This window comes from Cynara cardunculus (assembly GCF_001531365.2).
Source record: "Cynara cardunculus var. scolymus isolate 2C chromosome LG 5, CcrdV1, whole genome shotgun sequence".
Classification (NCBI taxonomy): Eukaryota; Viridiplantae; Streptophyta; class Magnoliopsida; order Asterales; family Asteraceae; genus Cynara; species Cynara cardunculus.
In genome coordinates this window covers 4,261,639-4,281,300 of record NC_037532.1, presented here as the reverse complement: position 1 = coordinate 4,281,300, position 19,662 = coordinate 4,261,639, and the positions used below count along the sequence as shown (strand labels likewise).

At 34.8% G+C, this 19,662-nt stretch overlaps 2 protein-coding genes across 2 annotated transcripts; one reads left to right on the top strand and one right to left on the bottom strand.

Annotated features, from left to right (window-relative positions):
* Positions 1-213: 213 nt before the first annotated feature.
* On the top strand, positions 214-6,078 carry LOC112513484 (transcription initiation factor TFIID subunit 15b). Its single transcript, XM_025119762.1, has 7 exons — positions 214-383; positions 444-560; positions 643-742; positions 1,645-2,338; positions 2,451-2,601; positions 2,683-2,764; positions 5,490-6,078. Exons 1-7 carry the CDS (start codon positions 230-232, stop codon positions 5,614-5,616), a joined length of 1,425 nt encoding a protein of 474 aa, XP_024975530.1. The 5' UTR covers positions 214-229; the 3' UTR covers positions 5,617-6,078.
* A 5,439-nt stretch (positions 6,079-11,517) lies between these two features.
* Positions 11,518-13,219, bottom strand: LOC112512231 (protein FLC EXPRESSOR). The gene is made up of 3 exons (XM_025118097.1): positions 12,714-13,219; positions 11,708-11,880; positions 11,518-11,624 (listed from the first exon to the last, which is right to left on the bottom strand). The coding sequence occupies exons 1-3, from the start codon at positions 13,217-13,219 to the stop codon at positions 11,518-11,520; spliced, it is 786 nt and encodes a 261-aa protein (XP_024973865.1).
* Positions 13,220-19,662: the final 6,443 nt, after the last annotated feature.

The following is a 19,662-nucleotide window of genomic DNA, read 5'->3' as shown; positions in this document are numbered from 1 at the left end:
TTTTTTGAAATTTTCCGTAATGGTTAATTTGAGAAAAGAAATTTTAATTTTAAAATAAAAGGATTTATTTTTGTGGTGAATTTGGTGAATGGGGGCGTATCGTATAATTTGATGCGTGATGGGGTTTACAACTTTTAACGAGTCGGCCAGTATATAAATCAGCTTAAATTCCCTATTCCCCCTTTCACTCTATTTCTCTCTATACAGCTTCAAAGAAACCCTAACAAGGATGTCTGGTTACGGTCACGAAGGAGATGGATCTGCTCCACCGCCCGTTGGTGGAGGCTATGGTGGAGCTGGTGGAGGATACGGAGGTAGCGGTGGAGGTTACGGAGGTAGCGGTGGAGGTGGAGGAGGATATGGAGGCAGTGGCGGAGGAGGCGGTTATGGAGCCAGTGGTGGTGGAGGCGGATCCTATGGTGGAAACCGTGGCGGAAGCGGAGGATATGGAGGCGGCGGCCGTGGTGGAGGCGGAGGCGGAGGGTATGGTAGTCGAGGTGGAACTGGTGGTAGAGAAGGAGGTGGTGGTGGAGGATACGGTGGTAATTCACAAAATCGAGGTTTGTAAATCTGTCTGGCTTTCGTCTCTTTTCTTTTTCTTGGAACATATAATTGAATTTGTCTCTTTTCTCTAAATTGCAGGTGGAGGTGGATATCAAGGAGGAGATCGTGGGCGCGGAGGCGGTAGAGGTGGCGGACGTGGGAGTGGTAGAGACGGAGACTGGCCTTGCCCTAATCCGGGGTAATTTGTTTCCTTTCTTGATCTACTTATGTTTATGCATATAGAATTTACCTAAAGTTTACAGCGCATATCATACCATTGTTCTGGTTGAACCTTTGTTGCCATATTCTAAAGTGAGATTCTTGTTCTACTCGCATCTGCAAAAGGATCAAAAGCTTACCGAAAGCATCTATCTCTCAATACTTACAAGTAGGATTTAGTATTACATGACTTTGGTCGATTATTGAGCTTCAATATGTGAAGGATCCGTCGTTTTACTTGCTTCATCCAATTTAGATTTGAGTTTTCTATTAATCTTAAAAGCTTTATGTTGGACTTGTAGAAATCTCTTCTTTTAAGAGATAGGGATTTTAGAGAAGTAAATTATAATTGGGTTTTCTACAAGATTTTGGTGTTATTTAACCAACCTAAGTATGCTATAGGCAAATACAACTACAATTTGTTTCGTCATTTTTCTAGTATCTTTTTGGTTTGTGGGGTTGGGTTTATTTTGCCCCTCCCCTCATTAGAATCTGTATTTCAACGAGAAAATGTATATTCTTCTACATTTGCAAAGCATCAAAGGTTCAAATGCTATCTAGAATTCATAAACTATAATCTTGGTGCTCTGAGACTTGTTTTTGAATGGATTCTCTTGTGGCTATATGTTGTATGGTTGATATATGTGTTTCATCGTGTATAAAACAGAGCACACTTTATATCTCTGTTGATTGCTTTAGGCTATCGTTTTTAACTGGGTTTTTAAATAATTTTTCTTACGTAGCAATTCCGTTTTCTGGTCCCATGCTGAAACTTTATCTGAAATCTTTGTGTTCAGAAGAAACCTGCCTTGTAAATTAATGGAAGTTGCAAGCATTGTCTTAATGATTGTTGTCAAATTTACCTTTCTATTGTATTTGCAGCTGTGGCAATTCAAACTTTTCTTGGAGAACTGAATGCAACAAATGCGGTACCCCCTCTCCTGCTGGCGCGGGTGCCGGTGGTGATCGTGGTCGCAATGATGGTGGCAGTAACAATAGAGGTGGGGGTGGACGCAGTGATGGTGGTAGTTACAATAGGGGTGGAGGTGGTGGGGGATATGGTGGAGATAGAGGAGGTAGGGGTAGCTATGATGGTGGGAGTGGTGGAGGAAGTAGGGGTGGTGGTGGTTCCTATGGAGGCAACCAAGGAAGAGAAGGTGGTGGTTATGGTCAGGGTGCTGCAGCTGGGTATGGGGGATCTGATAGTAGTTACCCGCAACCACCTACCTCATATGCGGCCAACCCTGCTTATGGAACTGATGCTGTCCCTCCACCTGCAAGCTACAATGGTGGACCAACTTCATATCCACCATCCTATGGTGGTGGTGCTGGTTATGGTGGTGATTCTATGCCTGATAATCGTGGTGGTGGAAGGGGTGGGCCAACTGGTGGATATACCAGTGCTCCACAGAATCAAGGTGGTTATGGTGGTTCTCCTGCTGAAGCACCCGCAAAGGTCAAGCAATGTGATGAAACATGTGATGAATCCTGTGATAATGCGAGAATCTACATTTCAAATTTGCCTCCAGATGTGACTGTTGATGAACTAAGAGAGCTATTTGGAGGCATTGGACAAGTAAATACAATTACCTTTTTTTCTCTTTTTATTATGTGATAAGCTGCCTTTACACGATCTATCTTTTTGTGAAATTGATATATGACAATTGTATGTTTTATGGTGTTTGTAGGTTGGGAGAATCAAGCAGAAGCGAGGCTATAAGGATCAGTGGCCCTATAACATCAAGATTTACACTGATGACCAAGGAAATAACAAAGGAGATGCTGCTTTGGTCTATGAAGATCCTTCTGCAGCACATTCTGCTGGCGGCTTCTATAACAGTACACCTTTGTTCTCAACTATTGCCTAGAGTATGCTATTGCATTTTATGGGCATGTCTAATTAATTTTTTTCTTCATCAGATTATGATATGAGAGGTCACAAAATTAGCGTTGGAATGGCTGAGAAATCTGCTCCAAGGGCTCCTCCGGCATATGGTCAAGGGTATATGTGTTGACTCATTATTTGTGTTTTTCATCAACATTCATATATGTAATACATGCATAATGCTCCCTCCGCAAAAAAAGTATTTCATTATATTGCAAATACAATGTTTAGCTAACTGTCTCTAATCAGGACGCCTTCATAGCTTCAGTTGCTTTTTGACACACAATCATATATATATATATATATATATACGTATATCTATTATTCCATCTGTATAAAGCCCATATCTATTCTATCATGTATATAAGCATGAGCTAGCCATATACCTTACCATGTTCCGATTTAAATTTAGTGTTCTTAATGACTTGTACGATTTATTGCTCTGACTTGCATATTACTGCTATTCGGTTGTAAATAGGATCCCTAGATGGTCAATGGAAAGCAGTTATATAGAACAAACAATGGTACAAGCATAAAATGTATCTTGGGCCTGTATTGTTTTATGGTTTATTCTCTTTGAGAGGTTGGGGGAACAGGCAATTTTATTTGATTGAAGTCCCATATAAGGTTTCTATGTGGCTTGTATCGGAGGATCATCTTTTTGTACGAGGAGTTCATGTTTCATTTCCCCTGTCATGGTGCACTAGACTTTGTTCTGTACGGTTAGATGAAACATCTTACTGTTGTAAGCTATTCCTCTTGCATTCACAACATAATTTCCTGGTGCTGCTTTATATGGTGATCATGGATGATACTACAGGTTTTTGTTATTGAAGCACTTTTAATCAAGCCCCCTTGCTAGTCCAATCTAAGTGGTATAGTATTATGCTTCAACATTGATTGTGACTTGTTGCTGATTTTGTATCACCACTTTATGTACTGATGATAAATTCACAACCATGTATTGAACATGGTGTTGGATAAATCAAGTACGTTTACTTAACCCATGTGATTACTATTCTTACGTATTGCAAACATTACATGGAGTTAAAAAACTGATTGTATGGGAAATAATTGAGAGAATTCTGGATGAACATCCTGTATTGCTGAATAGAGCACCTACTCTGCATAGATTAGGCAGAGGCATGGTGTTGTGATTTTGAAACTGTTGGTTGTTCATGCAGCATAGAAAATAAATCGGAAAGTCCGATATATTCATAGTCAAGTGGGATATGTTTTACCAAACAATGTCAACATTGATGAGGATCTTTGTCATAGGATAAGAACATGGTTGAAATGGCAACAAGTTGAAGTTTGATTGCAGCCGGTTGGAGGCAATGGTAATACCTGCTGCTATATTTAAGATGAGCACAAAATACTAATATCAAGTTAGGTTTGTGGCCACATGATGAGGGATAGGACTAAATGGCGTTGCTTTAGCTTTAGCATAGCTGAGAAGGTGGGACAATGTTTTTTGAAGTAGTTGCATCATCTCTGACATAGACATTCATCTGCAGCAGTTGTAGGAGGAGACTTGACCAAGAGTAGGCAGCTCCGAGCTCGGCAATGCTTGACATCGGGGAGTAGTGAAGAGAAATTGCACAAGTGGAGTGTATATAGGAGGTGGCCTTGGATAGGAATGCATGTAGGGATGCCATTGATGTTTGGTTGGTTTTGCCTCTAGGTAGTACCGTTTTAGAATTTCTTGTCTTCGTTACTGGATTTTTTACAACTTGTTTGAAATAAAATGCTTGTATTATCGGGTTGTGCGATGAGCTGTGGAAAGGCTTCTGTTTCTTCTATGGAGTTGGTTTTGTCTGAGAGTTTCTTGTATTTCATGTCAAACTTTCTAAAACATCCACATTATTGTCTTCGCTGACCACTATTTTGCATCTTCTACATTTTGAGCAATTCTTCTATATCAGAAGCAGTGTGAGATCTATTTACTTGTTATATAGCTCATGATAAGGCGTTGACACTTTCTTTGTGCTGATGACAATGATATTATCTTGGTTCCTTCCTTCCTCTGATTCTTTTGACAGAATACAGTAGTTCTCTTCCTGTGTCTTCATGTTCTTTAGATTAGATGATATTGCTCGAGCAAAACCGTGAGGTTTCTGATTATGCTTGGAAGAACCATCGTGTTGTTTTGCTCCATGTGATAAATAATGCAACATCTATTACTTTGGGGAGGGGAGGGGAGGGGAGGGGAGGGCATTTTCTTTTTATATGTGGTTTCGAGGGAATTTTTTCATATGCTAAAGATCATAGAAGGGTGTTTTATGTGGACAGAGTGGGTGCAGGAGCATATATTGTTCAAAATATTTCATATTAATTATTAACACTGGATTGCTTAAAGTTCCTTACAGATCTCTGATCCTGTCAATTGTCTATTGCTTTCTCGAAGCGTCCGTGTGCGAGTTGTAAATTTGTGTTTGTTGGAGAACGGCTAGGCGCTTAATGAATATGAGCAATTTACATGCTCTTATAAATAAATTTTTTAGGAATAATGAGATCTACTAGGCTGATTTAGATCACGGAAAATAAGAGTGGTATACATTAGATCTGGTTACTTGATTTGAAGGATTATTGTGATGTGATATCATACTGTTCATTAGCAGTTACCTTTTAGAAAGTAACCCATTCATCTATCTTTACACTAATATTGCTGGTATTTTGTTTTGTATGTCACTTCTGAACTTGATTTCATTAATAATTATGAAAAAACAGTGTGGTATTAGGTAGACTTGATAATAAGCATGGAAATCAACAAGATTATTGCTGGGGGCTTATCTCTTTTTGCTGATTTTGGCTGTGCTGACGTTGTTTGTTTATGCAACAGCGGTGGTGGTGGAAGAGGTGGCGGCGGCGGCTACGGTGGTGGAGGTGGTGATAGACGCAGAGACAACTACAGAGATGGTGGTCCAGATAGGAATTATCATGGTGGAAACCGTTCTCGTCCATATTGATGAGGCATTTATTTAGTTAAACTGTGAACGAGAGAAGCCTTTATTGTAGTCCATTGCGGGATTGTTCCCTTACCTGGAGATTAAGAGGTAGGTTATCCACTTGCCCCTTTTCTCTTCTGTTTTTTTGCTATTAAATATTTTGCAATGTGTTTTTTTAAGTCTAAAATTGTGTCAATGTTTTTATAGAGGCCAGTGCCAAGTGGATATATGTACTCCAAATGCTTCTATAAGGTAGGTTGAGATTTTCAGGTGAGTGTTGCTTTTGAATAACCAAATGCTAGATAGATATGTTTAGATATACAAGCTTGATGATGCATTTGAATGCTTGTTAACTTCAGACATGCATCCTTATCCTGATCATCAATCATAAGAGTAGGTAAAAGTACAGTTTGTCAAAGAACTCGATCTGTTTCATCTTCTTTCATTGTAAAATGTTTCCCTTTTGGCTTTTGGGACTGAACTTGACTCAATTCTTTCCAGCACATGTCCAAATTTTAGTGCATTGGTGAAGGTCTGGAGATTGGCCTGGGTCCTGACCCGAATAACAGGTGAAGACTGGTTATAACTAGCAGCCCCTGACCGGATCTGTATTTTAGTCGTAACTGGTTAAGACGGAGAATGGGACATGCCATAGGCACCAGTTACAGCAGCCAAAAAGGTCGGTCAGAGCATGTTTGGTACCAGGGATGGGATAGGATAGGAAAATGCAAAAACTTGTCTCACGTCTGGTTTAGGACGGGACACGGCAATACAAAAACTTGTCCCAGGTTTGATGCGACGTTAAACTGGGACATGATAGGACCAAATAGGTGATACAAAAATCAAGGAGATGGGGATAAGATCGGTAACTAACTATGTCAAATTAAAACCCAAAAAGCTTCCACAAGTCTTTCACTAACATACCTCACTCTCGCTCGTCCAATCTAGCCCTGCCTGTCGCATATCCTTTTTTGGTTGGTTGTGACAATTCGACGTATATAGTATGGATGTTTGATGACAGATTTCCTCGGGATCAGGATCGGGATCATTTGTTGTGTAGTTCTTTGTTTTACATATGGACCGTGCAAGGGAGGATTTAAGAAGATATGGTATAGTATGTTGTTTTGTTCTGTGGTGAAGCAGGGAGGGGAAAAGGAGCAGGATGATTGTTGAAAGGCAGGATTAACATGCTAACGACTCTTTTAATCTCCTCCTATGAAGTGTAAAACACATATGCAGTTTGTATGATTCATGTTATATTACATATATTCTAATCAACACAGTAATCGAAACTTATCGTGTTATTGGTGGATGAGTGATTTTGGCCATAGAAACCATATTTCATAAATCAATTCTACAAATACAAGCTCGAGCTTCTCAGTTTTGTTCAATATAAACAACTCTTGGTTTTTATGTTTGTCAATTATATATATATATATATATATATATATATATGTACACTAAACCACCTCTAACTCTTTTACAATGTAATGGGATATGCATTGGAATGCGTACATGGACGCTTGGTTAGAGGTATTGAGGGGTAGTGAAAGAACAAGCGGGTATATGGTCGTTTAGACCTCTTCTTTTTTAACCCTAAAACGATGCTTTCCTTGGTCCCTCTCCCTTTGATTTTTCTCACGGCCCTACCTTGTCCTCCTCTCTTTCTTGACCATCCTGTATAATACTATTGAGGTTCATTTGCATCTCACGTTTGACATCCACCGGTTTCGTCAATCAAGTTACCAAAGAGCCACGGCTAGCACTGGATGGACAAGAAAATGACAAGCCTTGGTGTATTCACTTGCCAACTCAAGCTCGACAGCTACGACCAACGAGGATGCTTCATGCTTTTTCCTTCGTCAATATTTTAACCAATCCTGGCTTTGTCAATCCGCTTCGAGCAGTGTCCAACCAGGGAGCTAGATGCGGTCCGTTTCTTCTAAAAGCCAAGAGATTTAGGGTTTGGGGTTTGGGTTTTTTTAAGTTGATTTCGGGTTTAAACAATCTCATTTTGTATTTTGATTAAATTTAGAATACCGGGTTTGTTGATATTGATTTTGATTTTTATTTTGATTTTGATTTGTGTGACAAATGGTGATGATAACGATGACCGATTATTTTTTGATTCTAGAATGCTTTTGTTGGTCAATGCTTCAAGATGATATTAAGTTGCTTTTTTCATTAAATTCATCAATGAAATGGCTAAAAATGGCCCTCATGTAACGAGGAAGAAAGGTGACATAATTATTGGGAGGATCAAAACTATAATGCATACAAGTTTTTATTTTGGTAATAAATGAATAGTAGGGATTAGGGGTGCTCAAAAACCCGACTAACCTGACCAACCCGATCAACCCAATCCAACGCAAAATAACCTAACCCGAAGCAACCCGATGTTTAATCGAGTTGTAAAATTGTCAAACCGTAGGTATTGGGTTGATATTGGGTTACTATTATTTGAACCCAATCCAACCCGATGAACCCGATATCATTTTATTTATTGGATTTAATATAATTGTTGAATTTCTATTAATATATACATTAGATAATTACACTATCATGTATGCTTTTCATATACACATATTTTCAATCTATTCATATCTCCATATAACTCATTCAGTAACTGTGAACATATATATGTAAATTGAGAAAATTAACTGAATGTGATATACGTTAGAAATATGAATAAGTTGTATCAAATGGTTGATGAAAAAGAAATTATAAGTAGAGAAATAACATATTCAAGGTTAGAAGAATATTTTAATATACCAAAGTATCAATCCGACCAACTCATATGAGTTGGGTTGGGTTGGGTTGCACTTTAGTTTGGGTTGAGTTGGGTTAAGATTTTTCCAAACCGCAAACATTGGGTTGAGTTATTAAATGTTCTCAACCCGATCAACCCAACCCATGAGCACCCCTAGTAGGGACCGTAACCAAGAAAACTCATATTAGGATCAAATTCTTGAGTAATAAAATTACCGTATTTTTTGACTTGTTGCATCAAGAGGTTATGTTGAGTACATCATAATAACTTAATGTATAGATACGATGGTAAAAGTTATTAGCATAAAAGTATCTCGACTATAAAAGCGAATCAAAACTAGTTATGAGATTTAATTGTAGTATAATATAAAGATCGAGCTTCTTATAAGACTAAGGGGGTGTGTTTGGGATTGCTTATTTTAGGTGTTTTTTGACTTATTTAAGTCTGACAACGGTGATAAGCTAAATGTTAGTGTTTGGATGAAGAAAAATAAAACTGCTTATACCGGCGTCAAACCGGTAATAAACAGTTTTTGATAAGTTAATCCTTCCTGACTTATGAAAAACTGCTTATTACCAGTTTACCATTTTAACCATGTTTTATTAATGTTTGTTAATTATTAATCTTATTGATATAGATTTTTGTTAAAGATATTATTATAAATGATGAAAAATAAATTTTTAAATGTTAAAAAATCAAATAAGTTAATAAGCAATCCCAAACACTCCCATAAGTCAATAATATGAAAGACTGTCCTTTTTGATCATTTTACATATATAAGCAAAATTTGTCAAACACTAAAAAATAACTTATCAACTTATTACTTTTTGGTACCGCTATAAGCTAATTCAAACACTTTTTATAAAACTCCGGTTTGATACCACATAAATTAATAAACACTTTTAAAAAAAACATAAGTTATTTTAAATAAGCAATGTCAAACACCTCCTAATTTTATCTGAAGGTAATGAATGATTAAGACGACAAAAGTTGTTTTGATTACAACCCAATCTCCGATGTCTTTTCTCCACCATAACTACGAGGTTGCAATGAATTTTAGCACTTCTTTCGACAATTATTAATACATTTGAAGTTTTTACGTTAAGTTTTCATTTTATAAAGCGTAAATTATGCTTTTTAGTCTTTGTGATTTGTTAAAAATTATGAATATGGTAATTTACTCTATTTTAAAAGACAAATTTTATGAAAAAGTAACATATTTTAACTTGATTATTATTTTGGATAACGTACTTTCATTTTGATACCTATTTTGGATAACGTACTTTCAAAACTTTTATTTTGATACCTAAGATATAAGGTTTTAAACATTTAAGTACTCGGGTAACCGGTTGAAGCATTAACCGATTATCATGCTGATGTGGCGAGTGATGCGGTATTCAACTCCTGTATTATTTGTTGAAGTGGTTAATGACATGGATTTTTTTCAATCTAAAATTAGTCTTCAACCGGTTACCCAGATACTTAAATATTTAAAATTTTACATCTTAAATACCAAAATAGAGGTTTTGAAAGTATATTACTTAAAATAGGAATCAACTTAAAAGTACATTACTTTTTCATAATTTGCCTTTTGAAATTATGTTTTTCATTCCTATAGTTTGAATTTTTTTTGTTATTTTCATTCCCAAGGCTAGTTCTTACCTTTAAGTATAACAAACTCAAATAATAAAAAATTGTAAGTCATAGGGATGAAAAATCAATTGTGAATCTTAAAGAGAAAACAACAATGAATTTAAAACGGTGGGATGAAAATCATAATTTCAAAAATAATTTATATTAGTTTATCTACTTAAAACTATAAAGTAAGACATTGTAAAGATAAAAAATCAAATACTGCGTACGCATTGGACTGCGGTGTGCCACAGGTTTAAACGTGGTGTCAAACACGAGCCTTGAGCCACGAAGGCGGCTACTGCGGCGAGCCTTTTAGAATACTTCTATGTTTCTAACGCTTACTTGGTAAACGCTTGGTAAACATCCCCTAATATGTTTCTTCTTTTGGGACCGAAGTTTTATGTCGATTGTGAAAACCGAAAATCAAATCAAAAATTCAAATTCAGTTTCAGTTTCGGGTTTCCGTTCTGATTGATCATATAATTTATCACCGATAAGCATCAAGAAAACTCGACGACTGCTTGTTTACGACATTCTACACAGTTGAATGTCATCAAAAATACAGATGTCTATAACCAACAATACATATCCTTTATAATTTCAGATCACATACCATCATCGTACTTGATATTCTTCAGTGATGATGATAACTTTGGCTTGAACCTGAAACATGAACAAACACTAAACTTCATAAATAATGCTTGATGCATTTGATAACTCTCATTTTTTAGAGTTATTTCTTATTTATTTTCTCCATTTTTTCTATTATTAAATACCCAATTTCCTTGGCATCTATTACTAATCTTTATAACTTGTTATCCATTTATGACAACTTCCATGTGATTGATTCTAATTGGTTACAAATATTCAGATGTTTTTTGAAAATGGGTAATCCCAGACTTCGCCCAGGCTAATCCGCAACTGTAGGCTTCACCTACAACCCTGAGGTAAATATCCCAGTAACCACAAGCACATATGTAAATGGCAGGATTCGAACCTAAGTTGATTTTATAATCCCCTTGTCTTTATTTACCACGTTACCACCCTTATCATTAAATATTCAGACGTTATCGTTATGCCTAATGACTTTATAAGCGAAATTAATAGTTTCTTAACTTGTACAGCAAAGTTTCCTTTAAATAGAAAGGCATTTCTATGCATAGAGTGACAACAAACAATTTTTTCAAATGATGATCTGCAAATGGCTTGTCTTTCTTGGAAATCAAGCAGTTTCAGGACTGTAACAACATTAGGACTCTTTGTAACCTTACTACTGCCCTAAACTAATGAATATCTGAAAGCAATAATCCACATTCACATGTGAATATATACTGCATATCTGATGTTATGCACAATGAATTTACACAAACTATGGAGTTCAGAAATGAATTAGAAAGGTTATTAATCACATACCATGTAAACAATAATGAGGGGGAGGACATGCATTTCCAGAATACCCCCTCTCCGGATTTTGACACCCTGTTTCGACATATTCTAACACGATTTAATAGTCGAATCTAAACGCATTTAAGAAGAGGAGAGCAGATAGAAACTGGTGAATTACCTAGAGTTACAGCAGCATACCCCATCTGACGATTCCCATATCCAGCACCATATCCAGTTCCTGTTTTAAGCCATTCAACCTTAGTTTACTTCTTGACTCTAAATGCAGTTACAAGTAAGGGAAGGAAAGTAGATGTAAACCACCTGGAATTGAAACGGCTTCTGCCGCAGCTGCTGCCCTTGCTCTCTTCTCTGCATCGACAGCTTCCACCTTCAGCTTCTCGATTTCGCCAGCCATAAACATCCTATAATTCTCCATTGCTTGGCTTTCTTTAGTGTTCATAGCATGGATTTTTCTCTCTTGCTCAATTGCTTCCCTGCATGCACCACCGTTAGGATGCTCATCAACTTATTGTAACACATTTTTATAGGACACGCAACTGTTTGGTACTTAAATCCCATAAAACAGTCTATTAGCACAATCCCAATTTGTTGTATGCCATTGAAGGGATAAGTTTTTGGGGAAAAGGACCAGCATATGTGCATAACTTGAGAAAGGGTACACAGAAGTTGACTGTAGAAAAAACAATAAAAAATGGATGATTATAGATTAAGCACTTGTATCATGTCTTTAGAAGAACCAAAACATAGGCATAAATGAAGTTTAATTAGTAACCATCATGATCACATTAAAGGCAATTTTATCGATCATCAGCAAAAATGGATCCAATTCGGTTCATCGAGTAACGTTAATATAGCCATATCGGATGAGCATCACACCTGTTTCGTATCCAATATGCACCCGATATGGATACAAAGTCTTAGCTCACAGGTCTGATAAAATTCATACTGAATTTAGCAAGAATCCTGAACTTAGTTCAGTCAATTTGTTATATCATGCTCCTACGTAAGTATTCAATCCAAACGTTCATGTTCGGATCACAAATGCAGGATTAAGGATCAATAGCTATACATATTGAAAGAAAATTAATGGCAGGACTTGTTAGATATGGATTCACGGAAAAGCTTTAATTTCATTAAAAAAACATATATCTGCAAATAGAATACAGATTATTAGGGCGACTCATGGGGCTGTCGTCCCCTTCTCGTTAGGGTTTTTCCGCAAGACGATTGAAAAATCGACAAATCCTCGATAAACATGGAGATTATTCCGATTTACAAGTTCTTTTAGCAAGAGAGAGATTGTTACCTTCCTCTTTGGTTTTCTTCCTGCATGGCTTCAAGTTCCGCTTTCAGCATCGGAATTTTATGCCATTCCAAGGATTCTTTCGCAACATCACGTCGGAGCTTGTTCAATTTATCGTCTAGTTCTTCATTTTCCGATCTCAATTTCTGCAAATCTCGTTGGACTTCAACCAATTCAGCCTTTGATTCGTCGATCGATTTGACCTGAGCCTCCAAATTGACCAACCTCTCGTAGACCTCGCGCAACTGTGCGTCTCTCTCGGCCTTCACTTTGTCAACATCGGAGGAAAGGTGGCGAAGCTCTTTTCGGGCGGCGGAGAGTTCCTGTTGCAAGGACACATGAAGTGCCATAAGGCGATGATTGTCAATAAGCAGCGATTGCATCTCTCGATGCTGGACATAGTAGCGATCTCCGATGACATAACGAGCTGGTGCAGACGAGACGGTTAAGGGTTGAAGGCCTTGTCTCGGAAGCAACAAGCTTGGGGGAATGTAGTTTCTTCCTTCCATTTACAGTCTGTGATAACAAACCAATAGGTCGTTTACACAGGCGATCGACAGCCCAACCAATGGATTGCTCACCGGTGACAGTCGCAACGCCGCCGTATCCAACACCTTTCCCTCTTTCCCGTTTCCGGCCGGCGGCTTGCTATTTTCACTCTTCTATTTGCTAATTGCTCTCAAGGTTATTGGCAAGTTGATTCAATCCCTCTTATATACATCACGTTTTTGCATTAACGGATTTCTCTACATGCATAAATAAAATAAATAAATAAGAAAATTTGAAATCCGAAAAATTAAATTTAAATAAAAATGACAGAATTTAATAAAAAAAGATTTTAACATATTTTAATTTTAATTTTAAATTGAAATTTTATTTTATACATATAATTAGAGAACTCTTGTAAATCTGAATCGTTTTTAAAAATGATGAGAATACTGGTAAAATTCGAGCTTAAATATGATCGGTTTTCACGGTTAACGTTTTACCAGGTAAATTGTTACATACAATACCATTTTTGTGGACTAAAATCTTACCTTGTAAAGAAGTGATAGTGTTGAATTTTACCAGTAAATAATTACCCGAGTAAACGTTTGGTAAACGGCCCCTTTCTAACTGAGGTACGAGGTCTCACTTGGATAAAAGGTTTGACTCAAGTAAGTGTTGGCTGAAAATTGTTGTTTATCAGATATTTTTTTGTATTAAGATTGAAACCACACTTACCACACACATATTAGTTATGTACCCGCTGCAATATAACGGAATGTAAGATCAATCATTTTTTTTGCTTGATCAAGATTAAAAATGTATCCTTGACGCATAAATGAACAAGCAACTATTGAGAAAAAAAATCAGATCTATCTCAGGGCGGTGAAACACATTTTACTTTTTTGCTGAGTTTTATGAAAAAAACAATTGTTTTAAAAAAAAAAAATAGATTTATAACAAGATATTGATGAGTCGTTCATCTATAATAGTTCGTTACTTGAGCCTATTTTTTGTAGTCGTTTTATTTGAGCATATTTTTGTAATAGTTCGATAGGTAAGCATATCCTTGTAATAGCTCAATAACGGAGCATATTTTTGGGATAGTTCAATAATCAAGCATATTTTTGTAGTATTTCGATACTTGAGCATATTTTTGTAATAGTTCAGTACATAAGCATATTTATTTAATAGCCTGACACATGATAATATTTTTGAAATATTTCCGATCGTTTTTTTTGTAGGAGTTCAATACTTAAGCATATTTTTGTTGTAGTTCGGTCCTTGAGCATGTTCTTGTAGTAGTTTGATACTTGAGCATATTTCTGTAATATTTTAATAATCAAGCATATTTTGGCAATAATTCGATAATCGAGCATATTTTTTGTAGTTGTTTGATATTGGAGCATATTTGTGTAATAGTTTGATACTCTGAGAACATTTGTAATAGTTCTATATATAAGCATATTTTTGTAATAGTTCAATAATCGAGCATATTTTTGGAATAGTTAAATAATCAAACATATTTTTCTAGTAGTTTGATACTTGAGCATATTTTTGTTGTAACTCGATAGTTAAGCATATTCTTGTAGTAACTCGATACTTGGACATATTTTTGAGCATATTTTATAGTTGTTCGATACTTGAGCATATTTTTGTAATAGTTTGATAATCAACTATATTTGTATAGGAGTTAGATACTGGATCATATTTTTGTAGTACTTAGATACCTGAGCATATTTTTATAATACATTGATTTTTGTGCAAATTTTTGTAGTAGTTAAATACCTGGGCATATTTTGGTAATAGTTCGACACCGGAGCTTATTTAAAACGGAAACTATTTGCTACTTCTAAATAATAATCAAAATGCAAGAGAATCTGAGTCAATCATTATATGGTTTGACGTCAAAACAACTTGAAAGTTATTTAGTTTGATGATAGTGTGGAAGGTTCATTTGAGAAGTGGTAAATATTTGATGAAGTAAAAGAGTGATCTTATCCTTTTATCTGGTCAATATTTGCAGCTTTTACTGTGAAGCACCGGTAATTCCTTGCATTGGTATGTGGAAAATGGAGGAGTAGTTTCATATTTTTTACAAAATAGTGGCAAACAAATTTATATTTGAATCCATGTGATTCACATATAAACGATATGTCCATATGTGAACCTGTTAATTAGTTCACATGTGAACTACTGATTCATATATGAACCAATAAGTTTATAAATGAATTTGTTAATTAGTTTATAAGTGAATCGTATGGGTTCATATGTGAATCAGTTAATTAGTTTATATGTGAATTAGTTAATTAGTTCATATGTGAATCGGTTAAAATATGTGAATTGCACAGGTTCAAAGTTAAAATATATAGTACATATGTGAATCACATAGGTTCACATATGAATTCGTTTGTCATCTATTTGTAAAAGTTACAAAACTATTACCTCTAATTTTTTGCATATCCGCAATTTTTGACCAATCAAAACTGCAATACAATATTCAGAAACGAGGTCCAGTGTTGTACCCCTAGACGTACAGCAAACTGTTGCGCCTCAATGCATTTTGGGGAGTCGACGACCAAAGCCCCGATGAACGGCGGTCGTAACTATGACGGTCCTAAGGTAGTGAAATTCCTTATTCGGTAAGTTCCGACCTTTTGAGTGAGATTTTGAGAATAGTTGATCTTTTGTTTATTGACCAGTCAAATCCAACCTTGATCGTGTGAAGGGTTATGATCACTTCTTTATTTATTAAATATTTATCACTTCTCAAAATAACGTTTGGCTACATGCCTAAATATTTAACTAAGTTGAACCCCCCCCCCCCCCCCCCAAAAAAACCAAACACACACATATGTGTAGGTGAATTTAATCATTTAAGAACTCTAAATTTTATGAGATCAATATAGAACTGCTATCTAAGGTTTTATTTTATATGAATTTTTAATCTCTAAGTATATTTATGTATTGATTAACATATATTTGTTTCACAATGTGTTTGTTTTCATATGTATTTGGTTCATAATGTGAAATTTTTTACGTCTATTTTTTGTTTCACAAACACGCCAAAATTTCTTTTGTGAACCGAGTTAATGTGAAACAAGCACTTTATAAAAAACTAGAAGAGTACTCGAACAATGCAACGAGATATATCTTCATTTTAATGTTTCGTTTTTATTTTTTGTCTCTGTTGATATAATACGATTTATGTGGTTCTGAGAAAGATAATGTTTTTACGATTTAGTGAAGTATTTTTTTTGGCTTAACAATAAAATTTTATAAAGATAATGATTCTGTTAGAACTCAATGATTATCCTAATTATATTTTAGATTTTTTATATTCAAAATGAGATGTTTATCCTGTATTTGATTATGTTTATATGCAGTTAGTTATACGAATTCAAACATGAAGCTTTAATAAGTTGTACTTGCGCACAATTACTTGTAATCTTAAATTTTAAGTAATATGCATTAATACACAGTACTTCATGCATAAAATGCTTTATAATATAGTATAGATATATATTTTAATTGCAACATTAAGTTCGAGCTATTACGTGAAAAAAAATTATTTATAAATAGCACATGATGCTATGGTTCACATAGATCTCACGATGCGCGCGCACACACACACACACACACATAGAGGGTGGTTAGGTGGGTTTAAACGACAACACATTCATTTTATAAAAACACATGAACACTCTTTTACTATAATTAATCACATTTGATTACGAAGTACTTTCAAATTAAACAAAAGTTGCCAGGCCCTTTGATATAATATTACATGTGACTAACTGAAATTTCCAATGTGATACATGTATTCTTGCGTTTTAATAAAATAATAATATTTTTTATTTGAGCTTGGGCTCCAAATATCAAAAGTGCTAGAGGTCCCAAGTTCAAATCCAATAAGAAATAAAAATCCCCTTGTAGCCACGGATGTTCAAATATGGTGACTCCAGATTACCCGCAAAGAAGAAGGTCGTCCTAAAACTAGTCGGCTCGTATAGTGGATTGAATATCCAGTTTAATAAAAAAAAATTCTAAGAAACATGTTTCTAAAAGGATTACAACTAAAAAATTTGAAGGAAAATTAGTTTTGTAAGTGTTTATTGGGTAATTTCTTTACCGAATTAACATGACAAAAGTAAAAAATTTTACTCGGTAAGAGCAACGATAAAAATGGAGTATTACTCGATAAATAAGGATGGAGACTCTTACCCGCATAAGCGTTTACCGGGTAAATTGTTGCATATGGTATCATTTTGATGTACTACAATCTTACTCAGTAAAATGAATTATAATGACTCTTAACGGTAAACGGATATTGGGTAAACATTTACATTAGTTTGATGCGTGTCAAACACATGATTTTACTTGGAGGGTAAAAAAGGTTTTGTACTTTTGTTTGGGTGTGTTTGATGTAACGTATTTATGTTTGGTACAATGTTATATTTATGTCTGGTACAATTTTATACGTGACAAGATAAGACATGACGGTAAGAAAAAAAAAGTCTTTTTGTTTACGTAAATAGAGGACACAAAATACAAGATGTGATTAAGATTATCAAAATAATGTAAAACTGGTATAAACAATAATTCATCTACACCTATTATACCATTTTTAATATCAGATAAAATATCTAAAAATATTTTTTTTCTATTTTAACTTATATATATATTTTTCAATAATATTCATGTATTTATTATTTGTTTACTATTGTGTTATATATGATTTTTTTTCGAGTTACAACATATTTTTGTTTACTCATATTGTACTGTATATTATGGTTCAAATAAAAAACAAAAAAGTTGAGAATGTAAGAAGAAATTTGTGAATCATTGATAAACCCGGAAAAATTCATTTGAAGATGCATATGTGAACTCACATTTATTTAGCTACCTTTTTACCAATTATTAACATATGAAGATGCATATGTAAACCTACATTTTCTTTTACCAATAACCCATATGAGATTCCATGTTCTGCTTGTGGGTTTCCCCGATTTGGCTTTTGATAATCATGAAATACCAAAGAATTTGCGCCAAGATGATGGATCCTACCGTAGGCACCACCTGAATTCCCGGTCTTTCTCTGCCGTCAACTCGACATCGTCGTCACCTGCAATGCAAGATACAGTTCTATAAGGCAGGAAAGCAAGATCAGAAAGGAGAATCACTCATTGAATACAAAGACAAAGCAACTCTCTCCAACTATGTCAGATTGGAGCAACATTGTATGAAAACATATAACCCGCATACCGCTCGGGGTGGCCAGCCCTTTCTTCTCTACCAATACCCGCGATTAGAATTCGAACACCCCGCGTCGACGAACTTACAACTAGCAAGAAATCAAACGGATAAATACTCAGTTCTCTGAGTTCTTTTCCCTAATCTAATTGAACTTTAGGGACCAAATGCTTGTTTATGAATCTATAATCTATCCATATGTTTTCAACATTTTTATTTTTCTTATTTAAATAATTAAACATGAGATAAAAGCATTTTCATTAGTTCTCTAACAAAAATTTTAAGGGATTTTTGTTCCAAAGTATTCTCTTAACTTGAGATAAAATGTGAAATTTTCCAAAAAATAATTATACATAAAAGAGAAATTATTTTTTAATTTTTTTATCAATAAAAAATTCTTGAAATTAAATGTATAAAAAAGGAAAATAATATTTTATAAAAAATTAAATATTTTAATAATAAATCTATATTGTAATCTCAAAACCAATAAATTTAAATTTATTTTGAATTGGGACATGATATATTTAAAAAAAAAAACATTTTACTTCTTTAGGAAAATTAATTAAAATTAAGGATGCTTATGAGTTGAATTGATTGGGTTGAAGACATTTAAACAACCCAATCTGATGCTTACGGTTTGAAAAATCTTAACACAACGCAACCCAACTCAACCCAAACCGTACGGGTTGGTCGGGTTGATACTTTGGTACATTAAAATATTTTTCAAACCTTAAATATGTTATTTTTCTACTCATAATTTTTTTCCCTCATCAACCATTTGATACAACTTATTCATATTTTTTAAGTATATCACATTCGGTTAATTTTCTCAATTTACATATATATGTTCACAATTACTAAACATATATACGAATGAGTTATATAGAGATGTGAATAGATTGAAAATACGTACATATGAAGAACGTACGTGATAATGTAATTGTCTAATTTATGTACTAATAAAAATTCAACAATCATATTAAATCCAAGAATAAAAGGATATCGGGTTCATCGGATTGAATTGAGTTCAAATAATAGTAACCCAATATCACCCAATACCTACGGTTTGAAAATTTTACAACTCAATTAGATATCAGGTTGCTTCGGGTTGAGTTATTTGGCGTTTGGTTGATCGAGTTGGTCGGGTTTTTGAGCATCTCTAATTAAAATAGTCATTTTTACTGTTTGGTTTCAACTCTTAACCACTTTTTTA

Coding starts and splice junctions, on each gene's coding strand:
- LOC112513484 (XM_025119762.1), top strand. CDS start 230: ATGTCTGGTTACGGTCACGAAGGAGATGGATCTGCTCCACCGCCCGTT. Junction 2,339..2,450: donor TATTTGGAGGCATTGGACAA/GTAAATACAATT, acceptor TGGTGTTTGTAG/GTTGGGAGAATCAAGCAGAA. Junction 2,765..5,489: donor CCTCCGGCATATGGTCAAGG/GTATATGTGTTG, acceptor TTTATGCAACAG/CGGTGGTGGTGGAAGAGGTG.
- LOC112512231 (XM_025118097.1), bottom strand. CDS start 13,219: ATGGAAGGAAGAAACTACATTCCCCCAAGCTTGTTGCTTCCGAGACAA. Junction 11,881..12,713: donor GAAGAAAACCAAAGAGGAAG/GTAACAATCTCT, acceptor TGGTGCATGCAG/GGAAGCAATTGAGCAAGAGA. Junction 11,625..11,707: donor AGAAGCCGTTTCAATTCCAG/GTGGTTTACATC, acceptor GGCTTAAAACAG/GAACTGGATATGGTGCTGGA.